The 20,704-nt window shown below is 39.8% G+C and overlaps 1 protein-coding gene across 1 annotated transcript; it reads left to right on the top strand.

Moving 5' to 3' along the window:
• The first annotated feature begins 622 nt into the window (after positions 1-622).
• On the top strand, positions 623-895 carry LOC135270135 (non-histone chromosomal protein HMG-17-like). Its single transcript, XM_064365416.1, has one exon. It carries the CDS (start codon positions 623-625, stop codon positions 893-895), a length of 273 nt encoding a protein of 90 aa, XP_064221486.1.
• The last annotated feature ends 19,809 nt before the right edge of the window (positions 896-20,704 follow it).

Genomic DNA, 20,704 nt, shown 5'->3' with positions numbered 1-20,704 from the left:
GAAGATGAAAGAAAGGAAGGAAAGAGGGAGAAAGAAAGAAAGGAAGAAGAAAGGAAGAAGAAAGGAAGAAGAAAGGAAGAAGAAAGAAAGCAAGAAAGAAAGAAAAAGAAAGAAAGAAAAGAGGGAGGGATAGAGGGAGGGAGGAAGGGAAAGGAAGAAAGGAAGGAACCAAGCAGCAGGTAGGAGGCTAAGAAGTGAAGGAGAAATTGGATTCTATAACCTCCCCAGGAGAAGGGGACTGATATACACCACAGGGTTTCAGTTGAAGATCTTTAAATACTACATGAATTAAGATTAAGGGCAAACCTAAAGACTTTGGAGAATCAAGTTCAGCCTTAAATTATCTCAATAACTGATTAGCCAAAAACGATATTTATGTACCCCAAATTCCTGCTGGATGAAAAGTTAAATCTTTCTGAGAAGAGGGAACAAATATATAGACACTGTAATTTTTAAAAATATAGCATGTGGCATTTACTCAAATGTCAACAGACATGTCCAGAAAAAGAATCAAATTGGAGCATTGTGAAGAAGAAGAGGCAAGAACGACCCCTGGACCCACCAAAGCCCACGCACTGCTGCATCCCTTGCCCAGTGCCTACATCCCACCACCGTTGCCACCATGCCCAAGAGAAAGGCTGAAGGAGATGCTAAAGGAGATAAAGCCAAGGTGAAGGACGAACCACAGAGAAGATCCATGAGATTATCTGCTAAACCTGCTCCTCCAAAGCCAGAGCCCAAGCCTAAAAGGGCCCCAGCAGAGAAGAGAGCGAAGGTACCCAAAGGGAAAAAGGGAAAAGCTGATGCTGGCAAGGAGGGGAATAACCCTGCCGAAAATGGAGATGCCAAAACAGACCAGGCACAGAAAGCTGAAGGTGCTGGAGATGCCAAGTGAAGTGTGTACATTTTTAATAACTCTGTACTTCTGGTGACTGTACAGCTTGTACAGCTTGAAATACTATTTTTTATCAAGTTTTATAAAAATGCAGAATTTTGTTTTACTTTTTTTTTTTTTAAGCTATGTTGTTAGCACACAGAACACTTCATTGTTGTTTTGGGGGAAGGGGCATATGTCACTAATAGAACGTCTCCAGAGCTGGATAGATGTGGGGAAATGCCTTTCCCTTCTAGATTTTTGAGACTTCCTCTTGGCTCCCAGGAGGAGGGATTCCCTGACTTTGACACACATGGCCACCTTGGCACACAAAAGCCTTGTGGTATGGAAAAACAGATTCGTTTTTATGTCCTCTTCTCTCTTTCCATCTTTAAGCATAGACTTAACTCCCTTAAGCCCAGACATCTGTTGGGACCTGACCCCTAGTCATTTGTTACCAGTGTGTCAGGCAATCTGGACTTGCCAGTGATGCCACTGAGATGGCACCTGTCAAAAGAACAGTGATTCCATTTCTAGATTGTGGATCTTCAGATAAATTCTGCCATTTTCATTTCACTTCCTGAAAGTCAGGGTCGGCTCGTGAAAAGTTGTAAAACAGCATGCTAAATGTGAAATGTCAACCCTCACTCTAAACTTTCCCTGTTCAGAGCATCAGATGAAGACTTCATTGGGTTTTATAGTGGTTTTCTGATTTTTGGTACTCTATCAAAGAAGGGAATTTGAAAGTTGTTGTATACTGTTAATGATTATCTGCCCATGTCCTGCCTGAAATACCATGATTGTTTATGGAAAGTATCTTTAATAAAGCTGGATACAGTTTGGCTTGGAAAAAAAAAGAATCAAATTAAGAAAAAATAAAGAGAAACCACAGACAATAAAATATAAGAAATCCAGATATTGAAATTATATAAAATAGACACTAAAACAATTGTGATAGATGTTCAAGAAAATGAATAACAAGATAAAGTAATTCACCAGTGAATAACTAAAGCTTAGTTACTATTAATTTTTTTCTTAAATAATTGAACTTTTATTTTTTTATCAGAGTGACCCATAATTGTTAAAAGACAAATGGTAATTTGTCATGCAGAAGTAGAATTAAAAAATAAACATCAAACCGTTCTAAAAGGTCAATTGTGCAAAAAATGTTCTCTCTTTCCTCCTCCACCATTCCCTTTCCAAATGATTACAGCTTTAAACTAGTTAATTACCTCTTGCATATTTATATCCATATTTCTAAATATTTTTAAAAATATAGATTTTCTTTTTTGATTAAAACATCTGAAGGGTGAAGACATAGTGCTCTTACCTGTTTCTCCAATTCACATACATACATTCTGTTCTGATTGTCCCACATATGATTTTTACTTTGATCTCTATTCACTAAAAACTTATTTATATTTTATTTTATTTATTTTACTTTATTTAGTTTTGAGATGGAATTTCACTCTGCCACCCAGGATGCAGTGCGATGGCTCAATCTAGGCTCACTGCAACCTCTGCCTCCCAGGTTCAAGTGATTCTCCTGTCTCAGCCTCCTGAGTAGCTGGGATTACAAGCACCAGCCACCATGCCCAGCCAATTTTTGGTATTTTTAGTAGAGACGGGGTTTTACCATGTTGGCCAGGCTGGTCTCAAACTCGTGGTCTCAAATGATCCACCTGCCTCGGCCTCCCAAAGTGTGGGATTACAGTTGTGAGCCACAGCACCTGGCCAAATTTGTTTATTTTTAACACACAATAAAATAGTGATTTGGAACCAACCAAAAAGTAAATAAATAAAATGCACTTAAGAGATATGCTTAAAGTAAACTGGACACAGCAGAAGAGATTAGTGAACATTAAATAGGTCAGTTAAAAAAAAAAATCCTGCTAATGTGTGAGAAGAAAAGGTGGGAACAGAGAAAAAACAATAAGAGAGAATTAGAGCACAGTGAATAGTCAAACATGTAACTGAAGTCTGAGAAGGAAAGGAGAGAAAGAGTGGGGTGAATGCAATACTGGCTGAGAATTCTCCAAAACCAATAAAGACATAAAGCCACAGATTCTGGAAGTTCTATAAACTTCAAACAGGATATGTGCAATAAAATCCACATGAAAGCAGTCATCATTATATTTCTTTCTTTCTTTCTTTCTTTCTTTTTTTGAGACAGAGTCTCGCTCTGTTGCGAGGCACCAGACTGGAGTGCAGTAGCACAATCTCGGCTCACTGCAACCTCCACCTCCCGGGTTCAAGCAATTCTCCTGCCTCAGCCTCCTGAGTAGCTGGGACTACAGGCACACACCACCACACACAGCTAGTTTTTGTATTTTTAGTAGAGACGGGGTTTCACCATGTTGGCCAGGATGGTCTCGATCTCTTGATCTCGTGATCCGCCTGCCTCAGCCTCCCAAAGTGCTGGGATTACAGGTGTGAGCCACCGTGCCTGGCCAACATTTCTAAAACTCAAAGACAAAATATTCAAAGCAGCCAGGTCACCTCTGCTTCACACAGACTACATATTTGAAGGGAACAATTTGCCTAATAGATGATTTCAAAAATTAAAAAGCTAATACAACTTACAATCATTGATATCATCTTTGGTGCACTAAAGGAAAATAGCTATTCACTAAATTCTGAATGCAGGGAACATGCCCACTGAAAAGAAAACTGAGCAATTTTTGCTTCTATGTTACTAGGTTGGTGCAAAAGTAACTGTAGTTTTTGTCATTGAAAGTAATGGAGTTAGGGCGCAGAGGCTCATGCCTGTAATCTCAGCACTTTGGGAGGCCGAAACAGCTGGATCACTTGAGAGGTCAGGAGTTTGAGACCAGCCTGCCCAACATGGTGAGACCCTGCCTCTATTAAAAATGCAAAAGTTAGGCATGATGGCAGGTGCCTGTAATCCCAGCTACTCGGCAGGCTGAGGCAGAAGTATTGCCTGAACCCGGGAGGTGGAGGTTGCCATGAGCTGAGATCACTCCAGCCTGACAAAAGAGCAAGATTCCACCTCAAAAAAAAAAAAAAAAAGAAAAAGAAAAAGAAAAAAGAAGTAATGGCAAAAACCTCAATTATGTTTGCACCAACATAATCAGTTAGTGTCCCTCCCACTATTAACAATTGGAAACTAAACAAATGTACAAATTAAGTGTTTTCTGTAATTGGACAACAGACAGTACAAGGCTGTGATCCATGTGAGAAGGGTACAAATTACATGCATCCTGCAACTGCCCAGCTTTCTACCTGGACATATTTTTGGTATCACTGTAGAGGAAAAGGAAGCCAAACAGAACACAGTGGTTTCACTAAATTAAAGGATCAGAGTCCATGGAGGCTCAGGTAGCTACATTTTGGGGGACAGGGAACTGGAGAGGAGAAGGCTACACAGATAAAAAGGCAGCAATTTTTCATAAAGATTATTTTAAGTTCCTAGTTGACAACTAATATGTGCATAAAAAGACTAAAATCCCATGCAGCTAGGAGGAGAGCAGTTAGTGGAGAGGTGTAAGTCCAACAATTTCTAGATGTAACAAAGAACTGGAATATAGGCAAGTTCTGATGATCCTGATTGAGAAAAATCATTGAACACCTGGTGAGTACAAGACAGCCCATAGATGGATGGCACCTTCCTGGCAGCAGAAATAAACTAGCTCTAGAATAACAGCTATTGTAAGACTAACTAAGTTCCGATGCTGAATATTAGGCTTTTGATAGGTGCATGGTTTGCAAATATTTTCTCCAATTCTGTACGTTGTCTGTTTACTTTCTTAATTGCTTTCACTTTGCAGATGCTCTTTAGTTTAATTAGATCCTATTTGTCAATATTTGTTATTGTTATCATTGCTTTGGGCATCTTTCTCATGAAATCTTTGCAGGACGTATGTCCACAGTGTTATCTTCTAGGCTTCCTTCAAGGGTTTTCATAGCCCCATCAACCATTAGGTTTTAGGTTTAAGCCTTCAATCCATCTTAAGTTGATTTTTGCATATGGTAAAAGGAAGGGGTCCAGGTTCAATCTTCTGCATTGGATAGCCAGTTATCCCAGCAACATTTATTGAAAAGGGAATCCTCCAACTGTGAAAAGCAGTTTGGCAATCACTCAAAGAAGTTAGAGCAGAACTAACATTTTACCCAGCAATCCAGTGGGTATATTCCCAAAGGAATATGAACCTTTCTACCATAAAGTCCTGTGCATACAGATGTCCATCACAGCACTATTCACAATAGTAAAGACATGGAATCAACCCAAGTACCAGCAATGGTAGACTGGATTAAAAAATGTGGTACACATACATCATGAAATACCATGCAGCCATACAAAAGAATGACATCATGTCTTTTGCAGCAATATGGACAGAGCTGGAGGCCATTATCCTAAGCAATCTAACACAGAACAGAAAATCAAATACTGCATGTTCTCACTGATAAGTGGGAGCTAAACATTGAGTACACATGGACAGAAAGAAGAGAGCAACAGACACCAGGGCCTGCTTGAGGGTGGAGTGTGGGAGGTGGGTGAGGATAATAAGACTACCTCTCAGATACTATGTTCATTACCTTGGTGATGAAACAATCTGTACAGTAAACCTCTGAAAGACTCAACTTACCTATATAATAATCCTGCACATGTACCTCTGAAACAAAAGTAAAAGTTTTTAAAAAAGTGAAAAAATTACCAAGAATTTTCTAATCAGAAAAATTTTCTCTAAATTTAAAAGTGATGGCTGGGCAAAGTGGCTTTTGCCTGTAATTGCAGCATTTTGGGAAGCCAAGTGGGTTAATCACCTGAAGTTAGGAGTCCAAGACCAGCCTGAACAACATGATGAAACCCTGTCTCTACTAAAAATACAAAAATTAGCTGAGCATGGTGGCAGGTATTTGAATGACCAACTGACCTTAATAAAGTCATAGACTACAAGGTCAATACCAACAATGAACAATTGAAAAATAAAATTTTAAAAACAGTCCCATTCAGGTTGGGTGTGGTGGTTCATGCCCATGATCTCAGCGTTTTGGGAGACTGAGATGAGCGAATCATGAGGTCAGGAGTTGGAGACCAGCCAGGCCGACATGGTGAAACACCATCCCTACCAAAAACACAAAAAATATCCAGGTGTGGTGGTGGGGTTCTGTGATACTACCTACTGGGGAGGCTGAGGCAGGAGAATTGCTTGAACCAAGTAAACTGAGATCATGCCACTGCACTCAAGCCTGGGCAACAGAGTGAGACTCTATCTTAAAAAACAACAACAACAACTCCCATTCATAATAATATCGAAAACATAAAATATTAGGGATAAGTATAACAAAATAAGTTTAAGTTCTGTATACTAAGAACATTAAAACACTGCTGAGAGAGATTAAAGAAGACCAAAAATAAATGGAGATTAATATACTATGTTAATGGTTTGGAGGTTTAAAAATTTTAAGATGTGAATTTTCCCCAAATTGATCTACAGTTTCATCAACTCAATCAATATCATAACAAGCTTTTTTGCAAAATTTTACAAGCTGGTTAAAAAACATATATATGTGTAAAAGACATAGAACAGCCAAAACATTCTTTTCAGAGGAGAAAGTTGGAAAGACTTTATTTTCAACTGATTTCAAGACTTAACTATAAAGCTAATCAAGAGGGTGTGGTTTTGGCACAGGATGGATTTATAGAGCAAAGAAACAGAACTGATTAGGAATAGACCCACATCTGTGTGACCATTCGGTTTTCACAAAGGTGCCAAATTAATTCAAATTAATTAATTCAACAAGGATAGTCTTTTCATCCAATTGTGGTAGAATAACTGGATATTCACGTGGAAATAAGTGAACTTTGATATTTCATTTACTCTATATGCAAAGATTAACTGAGTATGGATGGTAGACCTAAAGGTAAAAATTAAAGACATAAAACTTTTAAATAAAACCCAGGAGAAAATTTTTGAGGACTTGGGAAAGCAAAATTTTCTTTCTTCTTTCTTTCTTTTTTCTTTTTCAATTTCCCTTGAGTCAGGATCTCGCTGTTTCACCAAAGCTGGAGTGCAATGGCACAAATACAGCTCACTGCATCCTCCACCTCCTGGGCTCAAGCCATCCTCCCACCTCAGTCCCTGAAATGGCTGGGACAACAGTTTTGCACCACCATGCTCAGCTAATTTTTGTGTTTTTTATTATAGAGACAAAGTCTCATCATTTGCCCATGCTGGTCTCAAACTCCTGTGCTCAAGTGATCCATCCCCCTCAGCCTTCCAAAGTGCTGGGATTACAGGCATGAGCCACCATGCACAGACAAAAATTGCTTAATGAGGATACAAAAGGTCTAAATTGACTAGGAGGCTGAGGCCCGAGAATCACTTAAATCCAAGAGGCAGAGGTTGCAGTGAGGCGGTATTGTGCCACTGCACTCCAGTCTGGGCAACAGAGTGAGATCTGTCGCAAAAACAACAAAAAAGAAAACATGAATCATAAAGAAAAATGTGATCATTTTTTATTTCATGTAATTTTAAATCTTATGCTCCTGAAAAATTCATTTCTGAAAAAATAAATAGACAAGTCACAGGCAGGGAAAAATCATTCATAATACATATCCATTATTTCATTTTTATGAAATTCTGAACAGAAAAATCAAATCTATAGTGACAGAAAGTAAATCTGTGGATTCCTGGGGTGGAGTGGTTCATTCCAACAGAGTCCGAGGGAATAGGTTAGGTTGAAGGAACTGTTTGCATCTTAATTATGGTGATTGTTACAAAAGTTTATACAGTTTGTCAAAACTCATCAAAGCCTACATTTTAAATGGTTATATTTTATGATATGCAAATTATCCTCAATAAAGTTGATTTGAAAAGAAAGGAAGGAGAACATTAAGCCTTAAAAAAACTTTTGGTTGTACAAAAGGATGATAAATATTTAAGGTGATTGATTTGCTAGTTACCCTGATTTGATCATTACACATTATATATATATATAAAAATATCCCACTGTACACAATAAATATGCACAATGTTTGTGCGTTGATTTAAACCGATAATTTAGAAGTTAGATTAATGATTGTGGTTAAAATTTTGCAAAAGATAACAATTGCTACAGTGAGCTATTCAGACAGAAAAAAGTATGGTTTCAAATGGAGGAACAGAGATGGAAGAGCAAGTAACACTGGAGATAGCAAACATGTAGATAAATCTCAATGATTCTTGTATTTTAGTCTAATAATAAATGTTAATAATACTGGGTAGGTTCTTAAATCTACTAATAAAGTACATGAAAACAATTGCACAAAAGGTAGAAATGAAGTAAATGGAGTAAAATATTCTAAGGTCCTTGCAAGTTTAGACACAACTTGTATTGAAACAATGAATGTACCAGTTAAGGATATATACCAGTGGGTCAAGAATACACATTTTGGTCCCTAGGGATACCACTAAAAGAATAATAAAGAATGTAAAACTAACAAGGAGGACTAAAATTGTATAATAAGTGCCAATCTCCCTGGAAGATAGAACAATATATCAATTGGATACACCTAATAATATATGCTCAAAATTTATAAAGCAAAACTTACAGAATTTAAAGCAATTACTATACTGTATTAGCTCAATCTGATTGACATAGTAAATAATTAAAGAACTAAAAGAACATAAATGACAACATAAGAGAAGAAAACCAAAATATATTAGCTAAAATGTGTCAATTAGGAAAATATCTGAGCACATTGTTTATTCTGGGCATGTTGAAACAGATCTGATTCAACACAGCTGCTTCAGGGGGAGTGAGAAAGCTTACAGCAAGATATTCCCACTTGGCAACCTATGTCTTGCTCTAAAACCAACTCTGAAACCAACGCTTCTAAACCTTGTTTTTGGTTTGTTTGTTTTGTTCTTTTGTTTTGTTTTCAGTTCGGGGAAGAAGTGGAGAATTGCAGGAAAGAGAGAGTCAAAATTTCTCTCTTTGTCTGGCCTACGTGTACTATGTGTAAGAGTTTTTGTAGTGTCTATAGCTGGGTCAAAGTGTATGTCACCATCTCAACTGTGGGGATCCACGGGAAAACGCAGTTAGAATTGAGATGGGAGGAGGGTTGTGACGTCCTCTATCAGGATGTAATTGCTATTGTTTTGGGGCTGTTTTTACATAGTGTCAAATAAAATAAATTTAGATGGAGGCAAAAAGGAACTTTATTCTCAAGGAGTGTGGCCTGGCCTGGTAGCACACACCTGTAATCCCAGCACTTCGGGATGCCAAGGTAGGTGGATCACCTGAGATCAGGAGTTCAAGACCAGCTTGTTCAACATGGTGAAACCTTGTCTTTACTAAGAATACAAAAAATAGCTGGGTGTGGTGGCAGGTCCCAGCTACTTAGGACCCAGGGACAGGAGAATTGCTTGAACCTGGGAGGCAGATGTTGCAATGAGCAGAGATCATACAATTACACTCCAGCCTGGGTGACAGAGTAAGACTCTGTCTCAAAAAAAAAAAAAAAAAAAAAAAAAAACACAACGGCCAGGCGTAGGGGCTCGCACCTGTAATCCAAGCACTTTGGCAGCCAAAGCAGGCGGATCACCTCAGATCAGTAGTTCAAGCCCAGCCTGACCAACATGGTGAAACTCCGTCTTAAAAAAATAAAATAAAGCCGGGCGCGGTGGCTCACGCCTGTAATCCCAGCACTTTGGGAGGCCGAGGTGGGTGGATCACGAGGTCAAGAGATCGAGACCATCCTGGTCAACATGGTGAAACCCGTCTCTACTAAAAATACAAAAAATTAGCTGGGCATGGTGGCGCGTGCCTGTAATCCCAGCTACTCAGGAGGTTGAGGCAGGAGAATTGCCGAGGCGGAGGTTGCGGTGAGCCGAGATCGCGCCATTGCACTCCAGCCTGGGTAACAAGAGCGAAACTCCGTCTCAATAAATAAATAAATAAATAAATAAATAAATAAATAAATAAATAAATAAAATAAATAAAAAATAAGTAGTGTTGCAAGCACTAAATATAATATCTGCAAATGTCTCAAAAGTTAGGCTGAAAAGGGCTGTCATTCATATGGAGGAGCAAGTAAGATGAGAAAGAAGGTGGGAGAGGAGGGGAAGAATGGAGGGTGGCAAAGTCAACACAAGATTCGAGAATGTTGCACCCTGAAGTCAGTTCTTGGGAGGGACATGAAGGAGGGTTGTGTGTTTGCTCAGACGGGATGTGGAGCAGAATCCAGGGGTTTTGGGGAAAGAGAGAAACTTAAGCCAAGTTTGCTTAACAAGTATTTTCTTCTGAACACTGAAGACAAATTTATTTATGAAGAACAATGGGAATGGAGAGTGTGAATCTGTGATATCTAAAAGAGGGCGTATCTAGAATAAGTCATAATGGTAAGGGTATTTCTTTGCAGTAAGCTCTTCCTACAGAACACAAAGCATTAGGGAGTTTTCTTAATTGTAGCTATTCACCGAGACTCACTGCGGTGGGGCTCCGGGTCCACGCCTTCTCTCCCCACCACTCGGGAGCCTGTGGCCAGGGGCGCAGAGCCGGTGGCCACTGTCAGTCCTCCATGTACAAGCCCAGACCCAGAAAGTCTTAAGTCCTGCCTGCCTTTGCCATTATCCCTGATTTCCCAGCAGAACAAAAGCGTCCCCTCACCCCACCCTGCCATCTTAACTACTCTGACACGTTAACCCCACCCGCCATTGTAACTGAACTTACGGTAATGTACATTTGTTGACCCTAGCCCCACCACGGTAACTGATCTTACCCTGTAACACTCCTGCCTCCTCCCCAGAAGATTTGCCCCAACCTATAAAACCAACTCCTATCCCACCGCCCTTTTCTGCATTAGCCCGCCTGCACCCAGGTGAATAAACAGCCATGTTGCTCACACAAAGCCTGTTTGTGGGGGTCTCATCACTCAAAGCGCGCATTTTTAAAAGTCACTGGTGCGTGGGGGATAGAGGATTGGCTCCCAGTCTCCAGCCAGCACTGTGCCAGGACAATCGAGTGAGCCGCAGCCCTTCCTAACACCACCCCCACCAGGCAGGCGACCACAAGCCAGCTGCTCCATGGAGGGCAAGTTGGCCGGGGCAGCCCCCAGTCCCCCGGATGGTGTCCGGTGCTGGAGCCTACAGGTACAGGAGGCGTTGCCTGCTGATCACCCGCCCATTCCGAACACGGGGACCTGCAACAGCCAGGGAGTTTGGGCACCCTGGAGAAGGGCAAGGACTGATTCAAGAGGACTGGAGAGAGAGTGGGCAGGTGAGCAGACGGCGGCACTCACCTCAAGCTGGGTCCAGGTTGCAGCCAAGTCGCCTCTGCACCGCGCGGCATGCTATCTCCGAGGCCTGCAGGGAGAGGGCAGGCCGGCGGGAGCCCCCTAGTCGACTCCAAGCGCGATCTGGGTGCGTGCCTCCCTGATCTTGTCCTCTACTCTCTTCTGGGGAGGTGTGTCCTTCAACCCCTGCACCACGCCCTCCTCTACCCCTCCCGCTCTCGCCGGCCCTGTGGGATCAGCCCATTTGGTGGCTGCCTTGCCCTGCCCAGGAGCCCAGTGGCCGAGGCGGAAAGCAGTTTAGCGCCCTAGAAACTCCCTTCAGCTCCTGCCTCCTTCTTAGGGACTGTCTGACGGGACCCTGGGGGCCTTGCAGCCGTTCGCAGCCCCATCCCCGCTCTGCCCATGCCCGAGTTCAGAAGCTGGGCTTCTGGGCTCACCTCAGCCGCCTGCGCCCTGGCTCCTCCGAGGGTCGGGGAGGCCCCACCACTACCCTTCGCGTTTCCTATGTCTCCTCGGTTTCCACCTGCGCAACCTGAGGAGCGCCTCGGTGTACACGCACTCACACTCGGGGGCGCACGCACGCACGCACATGCACCACACACACAGGCAGACACGCGAGGGGGTGAGCAGGAGCTTGGCAGACGGTGCTCCTTCCTTCCCTTCTCAAGGAAGCTGCCCATGTTAACTCCGGCAAACTGCTGCTCCTTGGCACAGGACAAATCACCCAAGCACCTGCTTCCTTCATTACTTCATCCCAGGTGCCCACACCCCAGGGCCATGACCACACCTACATCCAGAGGGAAGGCAGGGCACCAAGGTGAACGGCCAATGGTGAAACAGTGGAGGGGGGACGATTCGGTGTGAGCAACCCTGGTGACATCCAAGGAGGCACGGCAGCCATGGGGCATAACCCATTCACCATCGATCTCTCTCCTTCAGGGCCTGAGAACATGGGGCGTGACCCCCACTTCTTCCAAGGTCATAAAATGGATCCGATGTGAGGGAGAGGGTGGTTGGGCATAGATGTGAGCTACAAATTCACAGACTGTCCACAGCCTGCTCATGTGCTCACCTCTCCTGAGTCTACACCCAGACAGACCCCTGTCTCCCCTGCCGCGGGTCTCAAGGGGAACACATTTGCTTGGAGTGAGCAGTCACCTTTCCAAGTCCCCACCTGCCTGCCTCCTGGGGGCTGATGAAACACACAGTGCAGCCAAAGATTGTCTTGGTAAAATAAAGAAAGAGTCAAAGCAGCAAGGTGGGTCTCAGGCTGTCCGGTAGACATATCAGAGAATGCCAGTCCCTCTCTGCTGTTCCTAAAGGTGTGCCAATAAAGAAAAAAAAACCTGGCTGAAGCAGACTAGTCCTTCCTTACAGCACCCTCCTTTACTGGGTCCCCAGTTTCTTGTCCCCTCTTGGTGGCAGAAAGACTGACACCTGAGAACATCTGAGTCAGGTCCCAGCAGAAAAGTATACAAAATTGCTGCCTGTAACAATATGACCAATGGTAAGCGGGGAGGACTGCCTCATGACTAAATTCCAGCACTTTGGGAGGCCAATGCGGGCAGATCACTTGAATTCAGGAGTTTGTGACTAGCCTGGGCAACATGGCAAAACCATGTCTCTACTAACATTACAAAAACTCACCTGGGCTTGGTGTGAGGCCCCTATAATCTCAGCTACTCAGGAGGCTGGGGCAGGAGAATTGCTTGAACCCAGGAGACGGAGGTTGCAGTGAGCTGGGATCACAACACTGCACTCCAGCATGGGTGACAGAGCCAGATTCCATTTCAAAAAACAACAGCAAATCAATATAACCAATGTCAAGGATACCTAATCACCTCATGAATTTGACAAAGACAATTTCCAAGCGGAAAATAGAAAAGGCAAGCTGGATTTCTCAAGATGCCTGTGAGAAAAGACAAGCAGAGAAACATTAATTAAAGAAGAAGCTATTCCAGTTTTTCAGTGGAATTAAGATAGAATAGCAAGGAATTTTGCTGGGTGAGAAAGGACTACTGTTTCTCACTGTGGTGTTTCCATGCAAAACCTTTCAAATCTAGGGCAGTAAAATCTGGTCTCTGAGAAGGATGAACTCAAGAATAGGGCTGTACGATCCTTTGTTAAGGCCTTAGACACATTTAAGGGTATACCCAAGAGAACTTCTGCATATCATTTTTTGAGATGAAGTTTCACTCTTGTTGCCCAAGATGGAGCGCAGTGGCACGATCTCCGCTCACTACAACCTCCACCTCCTGGGTTCAAGGGATTCTCCTCTCTCAGCCTCCTGAGTAGCTGGGATTACAAGCAACCATGTCCAGGTAATTTTTTGTATTTTTAGTAGAAACGGGGTTTCACCACGTTAGTCATGCTGTTCTCTGGAACTCCTGACCTCAGGTGATCTGCCCACCTCAACTTCCCAAAGTTCTGGGATTACAGGTGTGAGCCAGCATGCCTGGCCAGCTTCTACATATTTAAAGACACTGTGCCTCACTCAGCAGTTTCATAGGAGCCTACAGATAAGGAAAGATCTATCTTTTTATTTTAAAATTTCATTTATTTATTTATTTGGTTAGAGACAGAGTCTCTGTTGTTCAGGATGGAGTGCAGAGTTGTGATTTCAAAGAGGAAAAAAGAGAGACAGAACAAAAAAAAGAAAGAAAAAGAGAGACAGGAAGAGAAAGATAGGCTTTGAGGGACCTGTCCACGGCTATTCCAGCCCCTGCTGTGAGAGTTTTCCCAGAGGAGTCCACAGATTCTGCGGGGTAGAGACCAGCTACCCACACCATGCACTATCTGAATTCTCAGTCCACAGAACTACAACAGGCAGTCATAAATTATTGTGTCAACTAACTTCGTTTTGGGATGAAATTTTACTATGCAGCAATAAATAACCAGAAAAATTTAATTTACTGACTTACAAAATGTCAAAAAATATGTTGTAAAGTGAAAAAAATAGTGAAATAACACGTATGGTGCCACTTTTGAAACAGAAATCTTTGTATATGGAATCCATGTCCACATAACATGTTTGCACAGACTATAATTCCAATGCTTTCTGTTAACTAACACTGGAGAATCAGTATTAAGGGAATAAATATATATATAATTCTTTATTTATATATTGTATTTATATGTAAATATATATTTTATATTTATGTGTCTTATGAATAAGTATATATTATATATAAATTTATATACTTATATATTTATATTTTACAAATATTTACATATAAATATTGTATATAAATTTATATACTTCTGTATTTATATTGTATAGACTTATATATTTTTATTTATGTTTATAAATATGTATGGTTTATGCATATAAATATTTACATATTTTTATTTGTGTATATAAATATGTATAAATGGCTTTTTATAAATGAAGTATAAATGGCTTTTTACTTTTTTTTGTTGTTCTGGAGATGGAGTTTCGCTCTTGTTACCCTGGCTGGAGTGCAATGGCACGATCTCGGCTCACAGCAACCTCTGCCTCCTGGGTTCAGGCAATTCTCCTGCCTCAGCCTCCTGAGTAGCTGGGATTATAGGCACGCGCCACTATGCCCAGCTAATATTTTGTATTTTTAGTAGAGACGGGGTTTCACCATGTTGACCAGGATGGTCTTGATCTCTTGACCTCATGATCCACCCACCTTGGCCTCCCAAAGTGCTGGGATTACAGGCGTGAGCCACCGCGCCCAGCCCCGGCTTTTTACTTTTTTGAAAGAAAGCTTTTAAAAATGCAAATTAGCCAAAAACTGGAATCAAATTAAATATATATATTAAAAATACCAATGTAGAATATATAAGTATATAATCTACGTATTTATATATAAAACACATCATATAACACTATATATTATATATGTATTATGTAATATATAATATACAATAGTGTATAATACATATATAGTATAAAATATCATAATTATATAATGTAATAATATGTATATTATTATATATCATATATTATGCATGAATATAATAGAACATATAATATATTATATTACATGTGTCATTATATTATTATATATGTCACAAATAGAATATATTATTTATATAAATATTTATATATAAACAAATGTGAATACCATACACATTATTTTATATAATATAAAACTTTAAGGCCGGGTGTGGTGGCTGATGCCTGTAATCCAAGCACTTTGGAGGCCAAAGCGGGCAGATCACCTGAGGTCGGGAGTTCAAGACCAGCCTGACCAACATGCTGAAACCCCGTCTTAAAAAAAAATAAAATAAAAAACAAAAAAAATTTAAAAATAAAAAAATAAAAAAAAATTTATATGACTATGTTTATATAATCATATATAAATAATGTAAACATAATTTATATGTTATATAAATATATGCTATTTATATATTATATTTATATGTGTTTATATAATCTATATTAAATTTATACATTATATACATATATATGTATAAATACATGACATTTCTATAAACAGTACTATGATAATTATATAATTATATTTATATATAATTATGAACTATTATACTATATAAGCATATAGTATGAATGTTCTATAACAAGAACTTTTAAGATCAGCTTCTTTTTTAATGAAAATAATGTTCTGCATTTACTTTGTTTCAAAGCAATTACTATGTGATATAGGCTCACAAAAAGAATAACACAGTCACTGCCTTAGGAAATGAAGTAAGGTTTTGTTCTGTTACAGTATCTTTAGTAAACAGATTATATTCACACATATGCTGACAATCTTTCAAATTTCTAAAATTCAGATCAGACAAAAACCCAGCATGTTAACAAAGGGAAAAAAAATCAAGGTTGGCTTCAAAAACACTACATCACACACACAAAAGTAACCAATACTATTAGAGGATAAAATGACCTCATTCAGCCAGGAATTATATATTCAGTTAGGATATTCTGTATAAATGTAGGAGAAAGCTATTTTTCTAATGCAATAGGGCGGAGTGTAAATGGCTGTTTTGTTTGTCTGAAAAAAATTTTTCAAAATCATGTATTATCCAGCCAAAAAACTGGAATCAAAGTTATGACTTCAAGATAGGCTCAGAAAATCAGAGAAGGGAAAGGCATTTGAGTGAATGACCCTGACTTCTTTCCCTGCTGGCTTTCCTCTTAAATGTTAGCTAATTTCCAAGTAGCATTAGACCACCATGCCAAAAGGAAGTAACATCTTAGAGATCTTCAGAGTATCACAGGCATAGAAGGAAATGGAAACTTTGGAAAAGTGGAGGCACCATTCTTCTCCATTTTCCCTTTAAAGATATTCATTCACTTGTCTTGAAACTGCACATGGTGAAAGGTGTGTATGTAAGAGAGACAGATGGAGAGAGAGAGAGAAGGAAAGAAAAAGATGAAAGGAAAAGGAAGGAGGAAAATAAAAAAGAAGGAAAGGATGGAGGGAAGGAAGGAAATGAAAGAAAAAGACAAAGAGAAAACCAGAAAGGAAGAAGAAAGTCAAAAGAAAAAAGAAAGGAATGAAAGAAAGAAGAAAGAGAAGAAGAAAGAAAGAAACAGAGAGAGAAAGAAAGAAGGGAAGGAGGGAGGCAGGGAAAGGCAGGAAGGAAAAGGAGGATAGGAAAAGGAAGAAAGGAAGGAACCAAGTAGCAGGTAGGAGGCTAAGAAGTGAAGGAGAATTCTTGGGGAATTGGATTCTATGACCTCCCTAGGAGGAGGGGCACTGATATACACCCCAGGCTTTTGATTGAAGATCTTGAAATTCTATATGCATTAAGGGCAAACAAAAGCCTTTGGAGAATCAAGTTCAGTCTTAAATGATCTCAATAACTGATTAGCCAAAAATGATCTTTATGGACCCCAAATGCCTGCTGGATATAAAGTTAAATTTTTCTGAGAAGACAGAACAAATGTATAAACACTATAATTTTTTAAAATATAACATGGCATTTAATTAAAAATCCACAGTCGGCCGGGCGCAGTGGCTCAAGCCTGTAATCCCAGCACTTTGGGAGGCCGAGGCGGGTGGATCACGAGTTCAAGAGATCGAGACCATCCTGGTCAACATGGTGAAACCCCGTCTCTACTAATACAAAAAATTAGCTGGGCATGGTGGCGCGTGCCTGTAATCCCAGCTACTCAGGAGGCTGAGGCAGGAGAATTGCCTGAACCCAGGAGGCGGAGGTTGCAGTGAGCCGAGATCGCGCCATTGCACTCCAGCCTGGGTAACAAGAGCGAAACTCCGTCTCAAAAAAAAAAAAAAAAAAGAAAAAGAAAAAAAAAAATCCACAGTCATGTCTGGGAAAAGAACCAAATTAAAAAAACTGAAGAGAAAAAACAGAGAATAAAATATAGGAAATCCAGATATTGGAGTTATATGAAACAGATATTAAAACAATTGTGACAGATGTTCAAGAAAGTGAATAAAAAAGAAATTCACCAGTGAATACCTAAAGTCTATTTACTTATTATTAATTTCTTCTTTATTTAATAATTTATCTTTTATTTTTTATCAAAGTTATTCATACTTGTTAAAAGTCAAATGGTAATTTGTCACGCAGGAGTAGAATTAAAAAATAAATATCAAATGATTCTAAAAGGTCAGTTGTGCAAAAAAGAAAGTTATCTTTCCTCCTCCTCCATTCTTTTTCCCAACAATTACACCTTTTAACTAGTTAGTTACCTCTTTGCATATTTATATCCACATTTCTAAATAAATAATTTTTTTTAAATATTGATTTTCTTTTCTGATTAAAACATCTAACTGAAGGGTGAAGATATAATGCTCTTACTTGTTTTTCCAATTCACACACATACATTCTGTTCTGATTGTCCCATATATGATTTTTACTTTGATCTCAATTCAGCTAAAATTTGTTTATTTATATTATATTATATTATATTTTACTTTATTTATTTTCAAGATGGGGTTTCACTATGTCACCCAGTGTGGAGTGCAGTGGCACAATCTTGGCTCATCCTAGCACTTTGGGAGGCCCAGGAGGGAGGATCACGAGGTCAGGAGTTCGAGACGAGCCTGGCCAACATGATGAAACCCCGTCTCTACTAAACATACAAACAATTAACCAGGCGTGGTGGCAGACATCTGTGGTCCCAGCAAGTCGGGAGGCTGAGGCAGGCAGGAGAATCGCTTGAACCTGGGAGGGGGAGGTTGCACTGAGCCGAGATCACGCCATTGCACTCCAGCCTGGGAGACAGGGATGAGACTCTGTCTCAGGGGTAAAAAGAGCAAAGAGCAAGCTCACACCCTGCCATCTTTCACTGCGGCCAGCCCTTCCTTAGGCTCTGAATGATGTGTCATTTCTGCCGTAGGTTGACCCCATCGATCCCCTCTCCCTATTAATGACTCAGTTCAGTAACTTGAATTTTGTGTGGCCCCATCCCAAAGACAGATGTGTGGAGTCCCACTGGGAGGGAGGGGAGAAATGGATCAGATTGGGGTATCTGGTTGAAGAAGGAGACCTAGGCTTCTCAGATCAACTTCCCCTTTGACTATCATGCTGCATTTCAATAGAAGACAATGTTGACTGACTGGCGCCCCAGGTTTTACCTTCCTATAGGTGACAGGCTAGGCCTTGGGGAAACTCTCCAGAAGGCACCATTTTTTTTTTTATTGTAAATTTATTTGTTTATTTATTTTGATTTTACATCTTCTGAAATAAGGGCTGTTTAAATAGCTGTCTTCTGGAAGCAAGTGAAACAACTACTGGCACATGGAGAAACCATTTACCTAACCTTGTGACCAATACAGCAGGTGACTATAACTAAAATTCTCAGAATCTTTCATATTATCCTTAAAATATAATTATCTGTACTAAAATACAGTAAAGGCAAAGTATGGATGAGAAACACTATACTGAGATAAGAAAAGTTTGCATTAAGTTAAGAAGAAATTCTTAGCCTGAGACTAAGAAAGAAAGATAATTCAAGCATTATATTTTTACTTAAAACAAGATCAAACCAGAAACCTTTTCACATGTAAGTCCTAAAACTGTAAACCGGAACCCTTTCACATGTGATTCCTGAAGCTGTAAACCAGAAACCTTTCCTTTTTTTTTTTTTTTTTTGAAAGAAAGAAAGAAGAAAGAAAAAGAATAAAGAAGAGGAGGAAAAAGGAAGAGAAAGAGAGAGAGAGAATGGGAGTATTGCTTTCTTGCCCAGGCTAGAATGCAGTTTAGTAATGGGTATTGAAAACCTCTTTTATACCAATAATTATACTTGATGTAAACAGGAAGGAATAAGGGAAGAAAATAACAAACGAGCAGCCAACCAATATTTCATTTAAACCTATGAAATGCTATGCGATTACCGAGGAGTGATTTACTTGCAATTATGTAGTCACTTTTGGAATAGGTGTGAGGTGGTAATGTATGTTTTGTGTATTTGAAGTGGAGAGTTCTATAAATGTTTATTAAGTTTACTTGTTCCGGGTCTGAGTTCAAGTCCTGGATGTCCTTGTTAATTTTCTCTCGTTGATCTATAAAATCATTAGCTCTTCTTGTTACATTGATCCTTTTGTCATTATGTAATGTCCTTCTTTGCCTTTTTTGCTCTTTGTTGCTTTAAAGTCTACTTCATCAGAGGCGAGAATTGCATCTCCTGCTTTTTGTTTATTTGTTTATTTTTACTCTCTGATTGGTTGATAAATCTTCCTCCTTCTCTTTGTTTTGAGTCTTTGTGTATCATTGCATGTGAGATGGGTCTGGATGTAGCATACCGATGGGTTTTGGCTTTTTATCCTGTTAGAATATATATAACTTTAATACTGGCATTTGATGCTAGCTGGCTGTTTTGCCTGTTAGTTAGTGTAAATTTTTCGTTGTATTAATGTTCTTTTTTTAATATATATATTTTTGGAAAGGCTGATATTGGTTGTTCCTTTATATGTATAGTGCTTCTTTCAGAAGCTCTTGTAAAGCAGGCCTGGTTGTGGTGAACTCTCTAAGTACTTGTTTGTTCACAAAGAATTTAATTTTTCCTTCAATTATAAAGCTTAGTTTGGCTGGATAGGAAATTCTGGGTTGAAAGTTCTTTTCTTTAAGGATGTTCAATATTGGTCCCCACTCTTTTCTGGCTTGTAGGGTTTCTGCTGAGAGATCTGCTGTAAGTCTGATAGGTTTCCCTTTATGGGTAACCTGACCTTTCTCTCTGGCTGCCCTTAGTATTTTCTCCTTCATTTCAACCCTAATAAATCTGGCAATTATGTGCCTTGGGGTTGGTCTTCTTGAAGAATATCTTTGTGGTGTTCTCTGTATTACCTGGAGTTGAATATTACCCTGCCTTGCCAGGTTGGGAAAGTTTTCCTGAATGATATCCTGAAGAGTATTTTCCAACTTGGATTCATTCTCTTCGTCACATTCAGGTACACCTATCAAATGTAAATTAGGTCTTTTCACATAGTCCCATATTTCCTGGAGACTTTGCTCATTCCTTTTCATCCTTTTTTCTCCAATCTTGTCTTCTCGTTTCATTTCACTGAGCTGGTTCTTGACTTCTGATATCCTTTCTTCTGCTTGATCAATTCGACTGTTTAAACTTGTGCATGCTTCACAAAGTTCTCGTGTTGTGTTTTTCAGCTCCATCAATTCACTTATATTCCTCT

The sequence above is a fragment of the Aotus nancymaae genome, unplaced genomic scaffold (assembly GCF_030222135.1).
Source record: "Aotus nancymaae isolate 86718 unplaced genomic scaffold, 86718_ANA_hifiasm-v0.15.2.pri h1tg000002l, whole genome shotgun sequence".
NCBI lineage: Eukaryota > Metazoa > Chordata > Mammalia > Primates > Aotidae > Aotus > Aotus nancymaae.
Note: the sequence above shows the minus strand (reverse complement) of the source record. Positions and strands in the feature narration are given on the sequence as shown.